The sequence below is a fragment of the Octodon degus genome, unplaced genomic scaffold (assembly GCF_000260255.1).
Source record: "Octodon degus isolate 3935 unplaced genomic scaffold, OctDeg1.0 scaffold00174, whole genome shotgun sequence".
In the NCBI taxonomy this organism is placed as follows: Eukaryota; Metazoa; Chordata; class Mammalia; order Rodentia; family Octodontidae; genus Octodon; species Octodon degus.
The window spans coordinates 22632-42277 of NW_004524750.1; the positions used below are offsets into that span (position 1 = coordinate 22632).

At 42.9% G+C, this 19646-nt stretch overlaps 1 protein-coding gene across 7 annotated transcripts in view; it reads right to left on the minus strand.

The window, feature by feature from the left end:
* Positions 1 to 356: 356 nt before the first annotated feature.
* Positions 357 to 19646, minus strand: part of Sptbn1 (spectrin beta, non-erythrocytic 1) — a 197644-nt gene continuing 178354 nt past the window's right edge. For 2 of the 7 annotated variants that reach the window (XM_004643407.3, XM_023703549.1), the window contains 12 exons: positions 18191 to 18395; positions 17428 to 17802; positions 15382 to 15626; positions 14078 to 14216; positions 12953 to 13037; positions 11638 to 11834; positions 10109 to 10221; positions 9423 to 9486; positions 4789 to 5027; positions 3972 to 4145; positions 2338 to 2380; positions 357 to 1666 (listed from right to left, as the gene is read on the minus strand). In XM_004643407.3, the coding sequence (XP_004643464.1) occupies positions 1451 to 1666; positions 2338 to 2380; positions 3972 to 4145; positions 4789 to 5027; positions 9423 to 9486; positions 10109 to 10221; positions 11638 to 11834; positions 12953 to 13037; positions 14078 to 14216; positions 15382 to 15626; positions 17428 to 17802; positions 18191 to 18395 (2095 nt within the window). In that variant the 3' untranslated portion in view covers positions 357 to 1450. Of the gene's footprint in view, positions 1667 to 2337; positions 2381 to 3538; positions 3730 to 3971; positions 4146 to 4788; positions 5028 to 7235; positions 9487 to 10108; positions 10222 to 11637; positions 11835 to 12952; positions 13038 to 14077; positions 14217 to 15381; positions 15627 to 17427; positions 17803 to 18190; positions 18396 to 19646 lie in introns of those variants that run through there. The other 5 variants (XM_023703550.1, XR_002818547.1, XM_023703551.1 and 2 more) reach the window with 5 other exon arrangements.

Consider the following 19646-nt stretch of genomic DNA (forward strand, 5'->3'; position numbering starts at 1 on the left):
GAAATTAAAATGTTTCCTGGACATAGCTTTTCCACAGCTAAGGATTTTATTCTATGAAAGAATTAAGCAAAAGACAGTATAGCCCACAAGATCTAAACTATTTACTACCTCTGGCCTTTACTCAAAGTTTGCCAATCTTTGTCCCAGTCATCAGGGTAAGTAAGTTCTGGTAACATTGTCATGGAGAAAAGATTATACACGGATGTGCCACTACAGTGACACTGTGCGCAGAGCTGGTGCACCACATATGTGTGGAAGAGGGCCCAGGACAGCCGCACCATGCTTCCCAAGTGGCGTTTCTCCTCAATTTTGCTGCCTGGTCTGTGTGTGTCAGAGAGGAAAACAGTAATTCGTCACCATGTTAGATTTAAAAGCATTTAATGACATCGCATATATTTAACAGGGCAAAAGTTGAGCGGTACAGGTCGTACGACGGAGCACCAGGCCTGAGCGACCACTCCCTGTTCAGGCCCAGCCTCTGGAGTTCATTCCTATCAATGCCATTTTGATTGTGCAGTAAGATGAAAATTTGTCATTACAATAGTTACAGTGACAGAGAAATGCACACTATGTATCAAATAGCAAGGTAATGAAGCAAATTATAACACAGTGTGGCAACGCACGAGCAAGTAACCATTAGAGTAACATTACTTTGTCCAGTAAATGCTTCAGTTCCACTTGTACACTTACCAATGATTTAAAGGGTTTATTATACATCTAGTTTTATTATACTTTGTACTAGAATTATCTCAAACATACAATATACTGTATTTCAGCAAGAAAAAAAAATCAAATTACAGATTATTTAAAACAGTATCAGGTTTCTATTCCTTCTTGTATACCAACGTTCTTAACTGTAGTTTTAGTTGATGCAGAAAAGCTGCATGTCGTGTGTTAGTAAGTGATGCCAGGTACAAATGGTTTGGTCTGTAGATTTAACATGGAGCTGCACTACGGTTGCAGCAAGACCATCATACACGATCTGTCTGATAATGGTCAGACCCACACGGGCACATCTAACAGCCAGGAGTCAGGGTAATCACTGGAGGTAAATGGAAAAGGGTGGTGTCAGGAAATCGGCACACTTGTCTCTGGAGAGCACAGGAAGTATCGTACGAGCACCGCTGCCTTGTAAGCCTACAGCACTAGAGGCGGGTTATTTCCAACACAGCCTCACAAAATTGAGGAACAGTTTAAATAGTGAGATCTAACCTATATAATTTCATTAAAAAATCTTGCCTTCCCTCTGCACCTCAAACTTTTGTAACTTGGAGATAAAGTGTTTAGGTATATCCCCCCCAAAATGCTCTATAAATTAAAAAAACAGAAAATCAACCACTCTGAGGAACATTAGGCACAGAGAGTAATGTGTTGGTTGGTTCTGAGCTTGCATGCTGGAATTTCACTGAAAAGGTGAGAGAAGGGCAGGAGGTGACCCACGGAAAGAAGTTCACTTCTTTTTGCCGAACAGGCTGAACCGCTTTTCTTTGTCTTTCTCTTTGTCCTTCTCCCGCTTGCCAGGACTGGATTCGCTGGTGATGACCACACTGGTGGGTAGGGTCTGTGCCCGGCTGGACGCGGGTGTGCTCTGGGTGCTGGCAGACGTGTCGTGTTTGTCAGAGGAGATGGCAGAGGAGATGGCCTGGATCCACGTGTTCATTTCCTCCTGGACAAAGATGAGAACACAGATGAGAGGGTGGGCACGAGGCGTCCCGGCTGCACCTGGTGGCTGTCCAGTCACTTCTGGGCACTGTTGCTAAACACAGCTCTGCTTTCTCTGCACAGCGCTGTGAACATCGCTCGCCTCTTAGAAGTCAGAGCTACAATCCATGGTTCTACAAGGGCAAAGGCTGGATGACTGGGGAGGTGCGAGGCCTCATCCTGTACAAGGCACTTATTCTTTCTTTATAAAAAGACATCTCTCTTGACAGAAGGAGCTTTTTCAAATTTAAAGAGCTACTTATGCTATTTCTTCATCAACTAACCTCTTTCCTCAACATGGAATACAATCATGAAATAGCCAGTTAAGAGGGACGGGGTACAGCAGGAATCCACACTCAGTTCTGGGGTCACTTCACTGTGCTCACCTGCTGGCTGCGGTGGGCAAGGTTTTCTTCCCCTAACTTTAGTGAATGCTGTGTAGCTGTCCTCTCTGCTCACTGCTTTCCAGACACAAAGACAACCAAACCCCTCCTAATGCTGGTGACTGTGAAGACCAGATGAGAGGCATGACCACTGATCTTTAAAAACATGAATTGCATTGTGAACAAAGCCTGTCATCCCATATACATGTGTACCCACCTAGGAATTTAGGAGAAATGAGACTTGGCAACTTACATCATCTTTGGCTTGGAAGAGGTACTCGTTGCCATCATTTAGTCTGCAATTTCAGGAACAAAGTAAATTACAATTTAGTCTCAGGAAAATAAACATTCCCCAACTCCCATAGTCTATGTGGGACACAAGCAGGCCACGCAATTTACATGAGAAACACAAACCGCAGATCCACGCCTGTCACCAACTGTGCCTGCAGACCTGCACTGGCTCAGCTCAGCCCCTTGACATCGAGAAGTCCCAGTACTCAGCTGGTCCTGACCATATAACCCAGTAGCTTAGTGTTCTAACTCGATGGGGAAACCCAAGTCCCAAACATAACAGCACCTGGATTTGTTCTGGCAAAGATCACCTGGGATTCCTGGTCACCGGTCTAAACTGAATTCACATAAATTCCTCAAAAAATGGATATTTTAAAAATTTTGTTACATTTATATCCCTTGTATTTTCAAATTCCAGACTTTGAGTAAACATGCAAAAAGGGTTCCCTACATTTTGCTTCTTACACATGTCTCAGAATGAAAGAAAGAAACCACACTTAGGGGCCATCAGTGTGACACCAGTGGTGCCTGGATTCAGTCATGCACTCCAAGGCTGCCAGGCAAGAAGGGATGCTGGGAGAGCAGATGGGACAGCCCTTTGCCAACACCCTTACTCTCCAATGCAGCTTTGGAAAGCAGATAAGGGAAGGCAGCCAGGGTCTTGGCTGTTTACTGAATGATGGAACATAAAGCATCGTAAAGGCTTATAAAGAGTCTGCCCTCACTGCTCCCCAACAAAGCATCATAATTTATACCATATGCAACTCTTCCCCCTCATAGTCCTTGGCCTAATCCAACTGGCATGGAATGCACGTAACTAAGACAAAGACTCTCAGATCCCAGAGCAATAGCACAAGCCAATACAAAGCTAAGTAAGCAATCATTAGAATGTTTACTTTTTACATTTTCTTTAGCACTTTTTTTTTTTTACATTTATTTAGTGTGTGTGTGTGTGTGTGTGTGTGTGTGTGGCCAGCTCAGTCCACCAGGGGGCACGGCTGGCTGGCATGTGGTGCTGGGGGATCGAACCGCGGTCCCTGCACTTTGCCAAACTTGTTTCAAGTAGGTGCTTTAGACCACTGAGCCATCTCTCCAGCCCCACTTTTTACATTTTCAAAACCTAAGTTTGTCGGCCCATTTCCAAACAGGAGAACTTCTAAGCATGGATGTTTCTGTGGGGAGGTGTATGTGTGACAGGGAGGGGACATCTGGAGCTCCAGGCAGGGATCAGGGGCACAGGGCCCCTCCCCACCCCATTGCTTCCTGCTAAGTCACCATTCCTCTCCAAGATGACTCACTGATCCGCATCCAGATACCTCACAGCAAATAATAGGAACTCCTAGGTCTGGGTAAGCTGAAAAGACAGGAAACGACTTTTCTGTTTTCTTTAAGCTGTGACAGGAATAGCCACCTGAAGTTCAGGGAGCAGCAAGTTCCAAAATGCATACAAGTGCCTTTTCCCTCGAGCTCTTCCACTTATGTGGGTTTAAAATGCCAGAAAAAAACAGATCACAGTATCAGGGAAGAAAACCAATCCTAGAGTAAAAATACACATACTCCTACTTTGGGGCAAGCAAAAAGCACAGTATCTCTCACCTTAGCTTGAACACGTGTTTTTTCTTTTTGTAATCAAGAGCCACTTCACAGACAGCTTCTTTCAAACTCACAGGAACCTCACTGTGGTAGGGGATTCCAGAAGCAGCGGTCTTGGCATCTTTATAGAAACCCATTTCTTGGTTATTTATGACACAATAAACATTGTGCCAAGACCTGAGAACAGCAGAGAAAGGAATGTCAGGATTTCTACTAGTCTGACCTAAAAATGATATTCAGAAAACCCCCTGTCACCCCTTGCTACAAGTTCTTCACAAATTCTGCTACCAGTGGTAAAGAACTCCTCCAGAGCTTATCAGGATATGGCACATTATTACAGAGGCAGGCTTTTGAAGGTTGCATTTCTATTTGGCGACATATTCTATTAAATGAAGGTACTCAGCTTTTCGATTTTTACTAGTGTTCAGGATTCTCTGCTATGATGGGTATAAGGTGGGCTCTTTATCTGAAACATGCCAACTCTCAAGCAAAAGTTCCTTGTCTTATGTTATTCTTCATATGTCTCATTATGTAGGAGTACTGACTACAGTGGCACAATGCGATCAACTGTCACACAGTTACGTGAGTATACTATGAAATCTTTTCACTTAAAAAGATTCCTCAGTCTCAATCTAGCAAACTCCTAGAGATCAACTACTGAGGCCTCTTTTTGCTGTTCCTATCCATTCTCAGTGAATAAACTGCACTTTTCCCCCAACTTCTACTGTCCTGAGAATGGAAAGCCCAGATCCGACCCACATGCTCTCTGGATGCCTGCGCAGTACCATGCCTTCGGATGGGCTGACTTCCCTCTGCTCACCTGCTTGAGGCTTTTTTGTTGTGGGCCTCCCATTCATGCTTCCGGTTCAGGAAGCCTTCCATCTGGGCTGGAGGCGTCTCCTGGGTTCTGGCTGGCAGGGTGGCAGCACTCTGGGCTGGGAGGGCAGTCTTCGCTTTTCGGTCAGAGGTTGGGGAGGGGATGGGGCTGGACTCTTTTGAGCTTGTCCTCTGCTCTGCAGCACCGTTGACCATTTCGCTTGTGTCCGCTGTTTCTGCCATCTAGGGATAGCAGAGAGGCCATTCAGCAAACCCCATGAGCCATAGGAGTGACCACATATGCTCTAGCTGACTCGCACAGTGGCTGTGTATAAATGCCTGGCACAGATCGAGGCAGTACAGTAAAACCATTGCACACCCCACAAAGCCAGCTGGACACTGAGGACATTAGAAGGTGGGAATGGATTAATGCCCGCCCACTTACAGGGAAAAGAGAAAAGCGAAATGCCATTATGAGTTTTACTGCACTCTACTCCTCTGATCAATACATTTTTTAAAAACATAGATTAGGTCATCTCCTCTTACCGTTACTTTAAAACAGAAAGACAACAGTAACAGTCACACATATTAAATATGAGAGAGAGTGGACGTTATACAGCAGCCACCTTACACCCAAGGGTACCAGCAGAAGGGCTGGAAGTATAAGCGAAAGGGCATTCACAAACAGATGGACAGACAACTCTATCAGAACTACACAGCATTCCCCCAAGAAAGACAAGGGAAGACATTCAACTTCTGAAAATGCTGTCTTGTCCTCCTCCCCTCCCCTCATCATATCATCATAAAAACATGCAGAAATTAGGACGACAATCATGCATTTCACATCTACCATCCCAGTTAGACTTTGGAACTTAGGAGCTGGAAGGAAATGAGGCAAGTCAACAAACATCATTTTAACCACATCTGCCGAAGTCGTATCGTGAGTGGGCTGTAGTTTGTGTTAAAAGGAGCTGGTAAAGCCAATCACAGTCACTCAACACCACACAGCTATTTACCCCCAAACAAAGACAGAACCAGGGCCTTCCCCCATCACGGGTTGGTTGATCACGGTGCCTCGCTGCACTGAGACGAGAAAGCCCAGAGAAAGCCAGGCTCCCAGCCGCTCTGACCCTTCAGGCTGGAGACGTCTTCAGGAGTGTTTCTTCCCAAGCTCAATTAAATTGTAACCCTCATGGCTTTTCGGCTTTGGAAATGCAGTAGGGTCTTGATTCATTATTGAGTTCAACCTGTGTACCATCACCTGTGTACCATTAACTGTAGCAACCCCTGGCTGATACACCCAGGGTGTGGGATTAGCGAGTTACTAAAGCTGGGTGTGGCTGACACTTTAGTGGATTACAGACAACCTGCACCCCTCATACACGGACAAACATGGCGGTGTCAATGGCATACTCATTAGCTATGTCCCCATCAATGCTACTCAGAATCAAACTGACATTAAATTAGCAGCAACGACCTTGACAGGATGAGCTAACTAGATGGGTTACCACCACCATTTGAATGCTCAAATCTGTCAACTCTTGGGAACTGGAACTCTCACTCAGGTCTTATCTAATAACAACTGGGTCAATCTTTCATATCAATAGAACTAGTTCTTTTGGGAAAAGACTGAAGAAAAATGGGAAAGAAGAATCACAAGTTTACGTGATGTCTATCACAACATGGAGTTTAGGGTTGGACTACAGGCTACGAGGTTGAATGTGGTTTCTGATTATAATCTTTTACTTTCATAGAAATGTGGAAAGTGTACTAGAACAGGAAGACATGGGATGTGTGATTACCTCAGCTTTGTGTCAGCCTGTAGACACAAGCTTCTGAGTAACAGGCTCTTTAAACTCTGTCGTCCTCTGTTTTCACTCCTCTCCTACCTCCAATGGGGTTTGCTATACAGCCCTATCTTTCTGCCGCAGCCTCCAGAGCAGCTGGGATTACAGGTGTGTACCACTTCCCCAGCTTCCCCTTCATGTCTAAGGGAGAGGTGCAGGAAGGGAAATAACCAAAAAACAAACCCCATGTCAAAAAGATGTGAGTGGGTTTTCAAGTTAACAGATCTCTTCTAGTGTGAGATTCTTGGAAACCTGGGAAAGTGGGAGTGTAAGTTTGGTGTGGAAGGCCTGAGCCAAGTGTGAGTTCAGAGCGACATGGGGTTAGTATGTACAGAAACGAGCTTAAAAAAAAATTTAGTGCTGCAGGTTTGACTTTAAAACTGCTTGTGACCGTCATGATCCGACAGACGTTTATCTGAAAAAGGTTACAATTTATCATACTTGGTCAGACTTCAAGGTGGGTGAAGGCTGGGGAAGTCTTCTGAGGTAAATTCTGCAGCAAAAATTTTTTCTTTAGAGTTAGAAGGAAACAGAAACCCAAACCAGTATGCAAAGGTAATTAATGTTTATGCAAATGAATCACTAACCAAGAAAACAAGGAAAATAAAAGGAATAAAATGAATTTTAATGGACCTGTGCTTTAAGCATGCCAACAGACAACACACCACTACAGACAAACATCAAAAGCAAATCATAGTGCTATGATCAAACAGTGGGTACATGTGAACACACCCCTCCCACGCCTCCCTACCGCCCCATGTTGCTTCTTTCAGCAATTAGTCCAGAGTGCTTTAGTGGCCAGGCACATCTGAGATACATAAATCAGGAGTGAACATGAATGCAACATGACAACTAGTAGCACAGAAAACACCTGATTGGTTTCCAAAGTGCATGAAAGCAATACTATTTTCAAGTTCATTAACTTGAGTCTCTGCATTATCACTCAAAAGAATGAAATGGCTTTTTCTTCTTCCAATATAATCCAATTGTTAATGAAAAATCTGTTCTGGCAAGCTACAGTTTAAGTCTAGATAAAAATAGCCATGAGAGCACTCCTTTCTCATGTGCTTAGTTTTTTGTCTTCTCAATATAAAAAGCATTAAAACTGGATATTCTGATAATATAAAATTTAAACACACAAACATATATATGTAAACATCACATATATACATACAGATCGGTGATATATGTAATGCAATTTGGGGCCAGAAACTCACATCAGGGTTCCCTTATAATAAGGAACAGCAGTTTTCTCCCTGCTGGAATGAATTTTGGTGTATTTTAAAGCAGAGACCCAGTAACGATGCACAGTACCCCAGAACATAAGAAGCTTGGCATCTATCTATATATCCATCTACAGTCACAAGTAGATAGATATGTACATAGAGATAAGGAAAAACAAACAAGATGCTACACGACGTTATCCTGACAAAAGAAAAAAAGACATGCATCATGAAATGAAAAGACAAATGAGACTTAACTCATGGAGAACACATATCAAAACAGGTTTCTGATTCCACTAAGACATCTAAATATGGCAAATAAGCAAGTGAATGTCTCACAAGGCTTTGATGTAATATGGATTTTGTTTTGATCGGTACCAGGAAATCACTTCATTATTCCTAAGGAAAAGGATTTCTGTTAAAACATTTTTAGTCCCCCTTAGCAGCCAATTACATACCATCTCACATGATTCCTTAATAAAGAACTCCATAAAAAGTCTCCAGAAATTAATGAATCAAGAGGTTCATCTGACACGTACAACAGAGTTTTGTCTACAGAGATACAAAAGTGACCTCTGCAGCCAGGAGGCATGCTGGTGCTCCTAGGCACGGGCCATCAAATTCAAGTAATCAGGATGAACCAAAATGGCTTTTGCTCCATTTGTTTAAGAAATTAAAGCAGTTTGACACCCAAAGTCAGTGACTGAATGGAGAGGCCGGGCAGTCTGGCAGGCAGACCTCCAAAACCCTCTGAGAACCGCACTCATCTAGGTCCTGGCGGTGTGGCTCACGACCAGAACAGAGGCGGCAGTGGTGGCAGCGGCAGCAGCAGCACCCAGTGGGCAGCTCACTCCCACGAGGCAGCACCTGCAGCACGAGACTGCTGCACTCAGCTCAGGACTTGGCAGAACAAGGTAAGAGCTAGTTTGTAAAAAGCAGTAAGTGACTCGGGGTCTTAAAATGTTTGCAATTCTGTACTTAAAACAACTTCGCAAAGAAACCCAGCCTCCTTTTACTTTTGTCATCTATGAATGAATGCACGCTTCATGGAATGTTCAGCTGACTACAGAGTTTAATCATAGTACTGAATATCTCCTTTCTTCTATGCCAGTCTTCCTAGTTACTAGCAAACTACTGCAGGTTAATAATATTTATACATAACAGTATCCATAGCATGATACCATACCTGTTAGGATTTTAGTTTTCTTCTTCATTATGCTGTAATCTCATTTACTTTCAATTACTCAAGTAAGAGTTTCACTGTAAAATCTTAATAAAGTAAAAAGCTCACAATAAATAAAAAAACAAGTATGCTGCTTTAAGGCCAAAAACAAAACAAAAACATGAATTAAATGCAAACAAATATGAAACCAAGAAAAGGTATGAATTATGTAAATTTTTAACATTTTTGGTGATATGGAAGCCAGAGTCAAAACCAATAGGATTTTGAAAGAGTAGCTCTTGACAAATGGTAGTGAACTTCACAGTCCAGACCATGGATGGTCACTGGCTGTCCGTCTGCTATTAAAGTTTTTGTAGTTTTGGTAGGTCTGAGAGCGGTAACTAACCCGTGGAGATCCTTGTTCAGCTGGCAGACCATTCTGGGAAACTTGTTCTCCTTTTGAAGTATCCCTGTTAGGTAAAGAGAAAAAACAAAAAGGACAGAACAGGGAAGAGGAAGGAAGGGAAGAGAAGAAAGAGAAAAGTGTAAGCCATCCTCTTTCATGTGATGGAATTTTTATAAAGCTTGGAACTCTGAAGTGTTTCTAAGACTCCAAATAGGCTATACCAATACCCCAACCCCCAGACCCACCAAATAAAGGTGGCATTAGAAATTTTTGTGGAACTTGTGCCACAACAAAATAATTAGCCCCTGCAACCAGAGAACAGTTCTTGCCCTTTATGCAAAGTCATCCAGAAATTTCAAAGCATCCATGTTGCTCACTCTAGCTACTGAATGACATGGGAATTATGTATGTGTATGTGCTAGTGTGTGCTATCTGCAGGCATAGGTGTTCATTCAGTAGGAAGGGCACAGTATATGATACACTTCTGCAAGCTCCATAGTTAATAGACTGTGGATTAGTCAGTGTCCTCAGGGTGCTTATAAGGACTCTTGGCAGTCAGTCCCATGACATAATAGAAAGAGGCGTGTTGGCAAGGCCTTGCAAAGCAGGGCTTTGAAAAACATGCTCCACAGAGCTCAGCTGTCATCCAAGCTGAGACCCAGCCTCCTACACTGCCCAGGACTCACCACTGCTGCTGGGACTCTGTTTCCTCTGAAACCTTCGTGCTCGGCTCAGGAGAAGGTGGCCGCCTTTTCCTTTCCTCTTCCTCTTGCTGTCTGCGCACTTCCAGTAACTCCAACTAAGGGAGAACACAATGACATTCAGCAGAGGCCTAGACCTTGCTGCTTTTAAAGAAAGCAGTCAGAGAACCAAGAAGGCCTTCGGTCTAGTTTTCTGTACTAGCATTTAATGGACAACCTGAAGGAAGTTCTAACATCGTGACAAAAAGGTAATCTGTCCAAGGAAATGCAGTCACATTCTAAACTGCAGCAAGAGGGCTGTATCATGAGCTGGCAGAGTGCCTGTGAGCTGTGTGTGTGCTCCCTGGGAGCAAGGGTTTAACTTCTGGACACACTGCATGAATCTCCTCTTTGCTGAGGAGGACAAGGTCTGAGCCCAGGGGCAGAAGTATCTAAATTGGACTTTCTGCGAGAGCTCAGGTAAACTTTCAATTCCGTTAACTAAAAATGATCAAGCAATGTTAAATGTGCATACCAATTTTCCAAAATGACCCTTATTCTGTATTACTAACATGGTCTAATTAAAAAAAAGGCAAACACAACAAAACCTCAAAATTCAGATAAACACAAAGATAGAACTGCAAAAATTTTGAAGCCAACACTGTTTAGCTCATACTCCAATAACATAAAAAAGCCACTCTATGAAATACAAATACAATTACCCGGGGCTGGTGAGATGGCTCAGTGGTCTAAAGCAACTACATAGAACAAGCTTGGCAAAGCACAGGGACCGTGGTTCAATCCCCCAGCACCACATGCCAGCCAGCCCCGCCTCCTGGTGGTCTGAGCTGGCCACACACACACACACACACACACACACACAAATAAATAAATAAAATTAAAAAAAAATACAATTACCCATTTTATGAGCAAAATGCAGACATCAAAAAGTATTCTGTTTTAACATAAAAGTACCAAGATACATTTTTAACTTCCCAGAACTGTAGAAACTATAAAGAAAAGTACTTTTATACATTGCAAAGAGCCCATTTCTACCAGGAGGACAACTGTCTGGGGAAAAGAAACGGCACCAATGTACAAGCCCTGCTTAAGTCCTTTATGCTAGCAAAAGATAGGGTTGGGAGCAGGCAGGGTTTACGGCAGCTCAGGACTAACATACTATCTGCAGGGCCAGGGATATAGCTCAGCGCACAAGCATCTGCCTTACAAGCGGAAGCTCCTAAGTTCAACGCAAAAAACCCCAAAACCCATTTGATATGGCTTCTAATCATGAAATTTTGAAGGCAAATTTAAGGCTATGTCCCCTGTAAACCAAAGATTCTGAGATATTGGAGAAAAATCAAATGAAAAGAGAAAAGCATCACCAATAAGTTCCTAAGCAAGAGGCCACTAAGAGTGACCCTAAATCTAAGTGCTTAGGTGATGACTGAGAAAGTACTGGCCTGAACCCCTTCATACATCCTGTTCCAAGAGTCAACAGTGTCAAGAGATCTTCACAAACAGTGGCTACTTACTGTTGTCAGCCTTTCTAGGGCGGAGAACCTCTCATCCCAGGTTGCTGCAGACTTTTCAAATGCCTCGTGGCGCTTGATGAGCTTCTCCACCTCGTCCACACTTTGGCCGATTTCCCGGCTGGATAGGTAGGGCTCCTGTCCAAGCAGCCAGGCCTCGGCCACGCTGGCATCCCTTGAGAACTGATGGACCTCCAAAACTGCACAGGGCACCAAGAACGAGTGAGTGCAGGCCGCAGGCCCCCTGGTACTGCCGCCCTCTGGTGACAGCTACATGCACAAGACATTTACAGTCTCCTCATGTCTCAGTGCTGTCCAGTCAAGCCCAACACGAGCCACAAACGCAGCTTTAACTTTGCAGCACCAATGTTAGGCAGAATAAAAACAGATGAGATTAATTTTAATAAGATTTTTAACCCACTATTGGGATCCAAAACGGCAGTTAAAAGTATGGTTAGTAATGCTTGAATTAGGCCACTTTCGGTGTTTATTCCAATTATGAGCTGCCACTCCCAATACTATCAACCCTACATTACCAACCCTGTGGTGACTCATACATCGCTTCTAAAATCAGGATAAATAAGAGTTTACCTCACAGCATCATTTTTTTTTTTCAGTTAAACTGATGAACTTTATTCTATTGGGATTAAAACTATAACAAAGTTCATCCTAAAACATTTTGCAATGCAAAATTATTTCACTCAGAGTGAAATACTTCAAATTTAATAAATTTGAACACTAGAAATTACAAGCAATTTTCAAAAGCAGTCTCACATTCATAAAACTTTATACATCATTTGAACATTTATACTATTATAATCAAACATGCATCATCACCTCACAGCATCATTGTAAGACATAAATTGAGGAATATGTTTTAAAATTCCTAGAACAATGCCTAGTTCACTAGCAGACTTCAGCTTTTTTTGGTTATCAACATTCCATTAAGATCACCAAACGTGATCTGACACTGAGGTAAACTTTCAACCTTTTTGATTGTGAAACAAAAAATTCTTCTTGAAAACAATGGGCTTTTTTCTGTACTCTCCAGAAAGATGCTTAAGTCATTTCCATGTTCTCCTTAAGAAAATCTAAATCCTATTCACAACCCTGAGACCAATCATAAGTGAAAAATAATGAATATTCCACATACAACTTCTGTAAAAATAGTATCTGGCATGAAATAGGTCACTACCAAAAGAAGCATCCATTGCTCCAAAAGTCATTAAATAATAAGATTAGTTAGACAGGAAAATAGGCTTTCATGCTTTCTGTGGACACCTAAAAGAGCAGAAAGACAAATAAGTTATGTCCTTACTCAGTCTCAACCACTCCCATCGGTCTTCCCACTTGTCAATCATTTCTTTTCTCTTTTCGGTCAACTGCAGTAACTTTTCCTTGATCTGCATGAAAGAAAGGACCGCAGGGACATCTTAATAGAATGTACTATATCCACTTTGTTTTCCTCTGATGGGTCAACTTCATACAAGAAAAATTGTTTTTCTGCAATGAGTACTATTAGGAAATACCTGCCTAGTCTATCCTGAGCGAGAAACGAGAAAGCCGTTTTGTAAGGAGATCAAGGCTGCACCAGACAGAGGGGCTTTCGGCAGCAAATACAGTTGCAGCAGAAGGAGAGCAAGAGGGGCATAGCCCTGGTCTCTCCAAGAAGTCATCCATTTCCATTAAGGAAGTATACAGTGAATTTAGCATTTACATCCTAACCAGAATACAAAATCATTCAACTGAAAATGACTAGGGCAAAACGACATCAGAAAAGGGTGTCAGCTAGATGAGTACTAGAGAAGGTAAGTGAGACCATTTCTCAACCTGGCCCCTATTTGTCTTTTGTGCCATGGAGTCACTGACGCTGAGTCTAGAGTCTTACATAAGTGTTTAGTCTAGGCAGGCAGGAATGAAGCAAGCTTTGAAATATATGTAAGGACTGGGGAGATAGCTCAGTGGTCTAAATGCCTGCTTGCCAAGCTCAAGGACTGGGGTTCAATCCCCAATACTGCATGCTGTGCTGGCCCGCGAACTCTGGGCACGCTGTGCCAGTCACCAAAACTGTGGGAGTAGTGGCACACGCCTGTAATCCCAGCACCAAGAGGCCGAGACAGGAGGATCACTATTAGTCCAAGCTGTGTAGTGAGACTCTGCACCAAATAAATAAATAAATGATTTAAAGAAGTATCTAAGTATGCAGATTAAGGGTATGTATCTAGAGATGATATACATCACATCTGAGGATATGTATAATTCATATTTATTGCTGTGGCATGGATTTTGGTATTCCTGGGGATCTTGAAGTATCCCCTGTGGATAATGAAGGACAGCTTTCCATATTTCTCTGTGTGTGCATACACATATGCAGGACAAAGTCATTTTGCATTTTACCACCAGGGCATCTGTCCCATGGCCCCAAAGTAAAGCAGCATCCTACCTCCTCAGATGCGTAGTGTTTTCTTGCCAGCAGGGACTTCCCAAGCTCAATGCAAGTTGTGAAACTGTCATTACGGGCATCAATTTCAGCTTTGATACCTTGATGATTATTCATTAATAGCTCTACAGATGATACATCCCTAAAATTAAACCAAAACATCTTTAGGAAATCAAGCTTTTCAAATAAATGTGGAGATTTCAAAACACATAACTGACTCGAAGGAAACAATCTGGTGGCACAATTAGCCTTTCAGGGCTGATTTCTATGCAAAGATCAGTTTGAGTCACTGGGGCTGAGGAACAATGACAACATAACTTAAGACCAGCTCTAAAAGCAGATATTCCTAAGAAAGGCTCCTTTTATTTTTGCATGTGTGCTCAAGTAACTTAAACTGTTTGCTAGGCATATTCACGAAAGTCGCTGGAATTCTGTTCAAATTTTTACCTTCAAGTTCAATTAAAAAAGACTCACTTTAAGTTGGTACAGATGCAGTAACACTCCAAGCCATGAGCTGCTACTAGCTGAGAACAAGTATTCCCAAAGAGCAGCAGTGTCTCTGTACTCAGACGTGAAGAAAGAGATACACAAAAAGGCAACCAGCTCAAGAAACACACACTGGTTTGTCTGGGAGCTACTCGTGGACAAAAATCTACTGATGCTGGCCTAGGGGGACTAAGCTGCTTTTTTTTTTTTTTTTTTTTGCCAGAACCGGGGATTGAACTCAGGCCCTTGCGCTTGCCAGGGAAGCACTTATTCCACTGAGCCATCTCACCAGCCCCTAAAGCTGCTTTCTAAATATAATATAATGACAAAAGGTATTTCCTCTATCATGGAACAGTTCATTTTGCACTTATGGCACAGTCAGGAGCTGGCTGGGTAGACCTGGGTCTGCTTGCTCATCAGTTAATTTCTCACTACTTGGTGTGAAAGTCAAATACAACACAGGGAATAAATACTGAATAATCACCCCCACCATTAAAATAGATGTTCATAGTAAGTGACATCTTCTGTAATGTGTATAAAAAAGAGTGGCTTTTAAACCAATAAAGACACACAGGAAAAGAACTCAGAAAAGCCATGTCATTCAAAAGATGAGGCAGCTGCACCCTAAGTACACTGGTGGTTGAAGCTTTTGGTCCACAGACATTGGCAGGAAGCGCATGGAAATGAGGAACACAAGAGGAGAACCTAGGAGGTACTGGTACCTCCACAGCCCTTTCTTCTTGGCATTGCTTTGCAGGACGCAATTTAAGCAGTAGAGGCTACCTTCAAACAAACAGAACCCCAGAGCCAAGGAGCTTTACCTTGGCTTTTCCTGGGCTTCAATCTGCCGAATGACATCTTCCATCCAGAGCATGAGGTCACGAACCATGCTGAAGAAGCGGAACTTATCTCCTGTGTCCACCAGCCGCACCCTGCGGCCCTCACAGGAATCTAGCAGGGACTTCCAGGCTTCCAGGACCTCATTCTCCCGCTTCTGGATGTCATCAGCCTTGTCTCCTGCATAGGCTGCCTGGAGGCGGGCTGCATCCTCCTGTAGCTGCCTCACCTGTGAAGCCATGGGGAATGTGAGTCAAGATCCACCACTACAGCCTACTTTTATCACCCCCTTCCTCCACCACGCCACTTACAAACTAAAGGGAACACTAGATCAAAACAGGTCCTGTGCCCCTTGAGAATGTTCAATTTTACTACACATCCAAGCCATAGAAACTCAACTTTTCCCATTAAACTACATTGCTAAGTTCTCCACACATAACAGAGGAAATTTTATAGGAAGACATGAGCAACTGAGCTGAGGAAGGGTCACCCAGAGCTAGGCCTTGAGATACAAAATGGTATGAATGGTTGGGCACAGTGGCACATTGCTGTGATCCTACTAGCACTCACGGGGAGAGATGGTATGGATGGACATACCCAGATACAGTCCAAAGAAACCTAAGTACTTTAGCTGCTCATTCATGTAAAAATAGAGGCTGAGGCACTCAAATGAGTCTTTCTGGGCCAAATCTGGGCTGTTTTTCTAAATAAAGACTCACAGAACACAGCCCTCATTTCAGTGTCCTGTGGCTATTAAGATGGCAGAGCTACAATATAGCTCGTGGCCCACAAAATATTTACTACCTGGCCTTTTAATAGGTAACACATGCCAATCCTCACACTAGTCAACAAGTTCTTACTAGACCAGAAAAAACTGGAACAGCAGGACTGAACATCTTTAATCAAACTGGCTTCTCTAGGACCATGAAATTCAGGGAAAAAAATATAATTTGCTTTTCAACTAAAAGGTAAAAGATGAAACAGGAAACTGCAGAAATTAGAAAGATAACTAGAAAATAATTACACTGAATTTTTACTGTGGTATTACTACTTTGTTAAATGCCTTTTAAACAAAACCTTAGTGGTAGCCACTTTATACTGGGGAAAAAAGACCAGGCATATTACAATTTAAGTGTCTGGGCTGGGAAGATAGTTCAGCAGATGAAGTGCCTGCCTGGCAACCGCAAGGTCCTGAGTTCAATCTGTGCTACCAACAACAATCCCCCCCCCCAAAAAAAACCCCACCCTTAAAATACAAGAATCCTTTTTTTTTTCTCTTTTGGGATAGCTGGTGAAAATAATAAGGCATTGTTTTGGAAGTTATTATGGAAGGATATAATGACAATACAAACTTATACTAAGTCTTGTAACTTGCAAATGTTTGTGTGCACACATGATTTACTTATCTGTTTTAATCATGGGCATATTCATCTAACAATGTCCAAAAATACGGCAAATTTAGAGCCAGCAAGATAGCTCAGTGGACTAAGCACCTGCTTAGGCAAGCCCAAGGACCAGGGTTCGATCTGGCAGCACATGACACACCAGCCCTGGTCCAGGGCGCATTGGGCCAGCTACCAAGACTAGGCATGGGGGCCGGGGAGATGGCTCAGTGGAATAAGTGCTTCCCTGGAAGAGCAAGGGCCTGAGTTCAATCCCCGGTTCCGCAAAATAAATGAATGAATGAATGAATGAATTAAAAAAAAAAAAAAAAAAAAAGACTAGGCATGGTGGTGCATGCCTGTAATTCTAGCATTAGGGAGGCTGAAAACAGGAGGATCACAATGAGTCCAAGCTGCGTAGTGAGACCCTGTACCAAATACATTTAAAAAAAAAAAAATGGCAAGCTTAAGAACTTTAATGGGCTGAGCAGCTCTCTCAAACAGCACACTGTAACAGAGTATGAGTGTACAAGTATGTTTAATCTGAGCAAACCTTTAGGGCATATTTTGAGAAGTCAAGGAATAGAGATCTCAGAGGGGCACAATGATAGCAACAACGATACTGCCCTCAGGGAGCTCACCACCTACCTGAGTGCCCAGAGCCTGGATGTCATGCTCAAAGGTGGTATGCATTCGCTGTAAGGTCTCCACTGTGTTTTGATCTCTCCCAAGCTCTTCAGGGAGTTTCTTGTGTTTGTCCTGGATACGCCCAAAGATTTCCTTGGCATCATGGTAAAACTTATGCAGTTCATAGGAAGCAGCGAGAATCTGTGTTCTCGTGTCAATGAGCTCCAGCAGGTCAGCCCAGGCTTCATTGAGGCCATCCTTCCACTCAGCGATGGTGGCGGCATCTGAATGTCCAGAGTTGATGAGTTCGTCTGCCATGTGATTGACTGTGTCCACACGCTCCTGCCCAATGTTCCCTGTGTCTCGAGCAAATTCCCGAAAGCGTTCTTGCAACATCTGAAATTGGGATGGGTATAAAGAAATCAGTGAGACCTTTGTGAACATTTTACTTAGTGATCACATGAAAGTCATTTGTAAAGAAACTGCGTCAAACCAGGAGGCAGCAAGTAATATACATGGTCTAAGAACAACAGAACTCAGCTCCAAAGCATCTAACTGGATCTCTTCCTGACTTGTACAGCAGAGTAGAGCACTGCCTCCATCTCTATGGGGAAGTGCACACAGGGCAACCAACCCAAGTTGAGATCACCCACTGAAAAAGCATGCTGAAAGTGACCTCTAATTTGAATCAGGGCATTTTATCTACTCAGAAATGAAGAATGCAAATGGCTTTCAATACCACGATTCACTGAAAAATCTCTCATGCTCTGCCCAAAGTACTTGCCGTGACATGCTCATAGTCCTGCCCCAGCTCGTGGGACCCTGCGACCACCTCCCTCTCGGCGATCCACTGCTCCAGGTCGTCCACCTCACGATTAAGCTGGAACAACCTGTGCCTCTCATCCAGCTTGCCTCTCCTCTCTTCAGCAAGGTCCTTCAGGCCAGCATATAGCTTATCCACTTTGGACTGCCGCATGCTGATGCGCTCACTAAGAGAGGGAGCAGTGGAGAGAAAGAGGCTTTACATTTCAACTTTCTTCAAGGGGAAAAATAAAAGAGATGGAGATAGTAAGAGTTTATTGTATCAATTTTCCTCAAGGAGGTCTCGTAACAGGGGACCAGAGACAAGGACTAGTAGGGCCTCTCCCTGCAGACTAGTAGGGCTACCTTTTGGGAACATGATCAGCAGCACATTACGAACTTAAACTCTGCTACAGACACCTAACCTTTCCTAACCCACCTTGACTGAATGCATACAGTCAATACTGTTCCTTTCTTTCTTTTTTTTTTTTTTTTTTTTAATTTTTTTTTTTTATGTGTGTGTGTGTGTATGTGTGTGGCCAGCTCAGCCCACCAGGGGGCGGGGCTGGCTGGCATGTGGTGCTGGGGGATTGAACCGCAGTCCCTGTGCTTTGCTAAGCTTGTTGTAAGTAGGTGCTTTAGACCACTGAGCCATCTCACCAGCCCAATACTGTTCCTTTCTAAGATGACAGAAAGATGCAGAGAAAGCATGGAGTGACTGCTCTTGAAGTTAACAGAAACTTACTATACAGTTAGGGAGTACCAAGAGTTAGGAGGCACTAGCATTTTATTCTTTCTTGGAGCCTTCTATTTTACAGGTCCATCTATTCTGGTCTACTACTCTTCAAGTTAGTAACTACTGTCCCAAATGGGAGACTTTTTCAACTCAGCATAAGTACTCTGATTCCTTGTATCTGTACATCAATTGGTACCTTCAATCTTTGTTTCGAGAGGCAGGGTCTCCCTATGTAGTACAGACCATCCCTGAACTTACTGTACCATCAAGCTGGCCTCAAGCTTGCAATCCTCCTGCCACACTTCACCAAGTACCAGGTGACAGGTATCACCATGTCTATAACTATTACTCTGACTCATGACACCAACAGTCTTTCAATAAAGCCTCGGCCAACAAGAGATACTTAACCCATAAGAACAATTTCCAAATCTAATGGTTCACCCCTTCCTATCCATCATACGCTATTTTGTTTTTTTAAATTAATTTTATTGAGAAACAAATAGCAATGAGACAGTTTCAAAACAGGTTAGTAGGACAGTTACAGTAATTAATACATTGCATATTGTCTTCGTAGTATTCATAGTACAAGATATATATTATGATACATATATAATATACATATATGTGTGTATGTATACACACACACACACACACACACACACACATATATTTCACTACAAAATTGTCCTTCATTTATATCCCC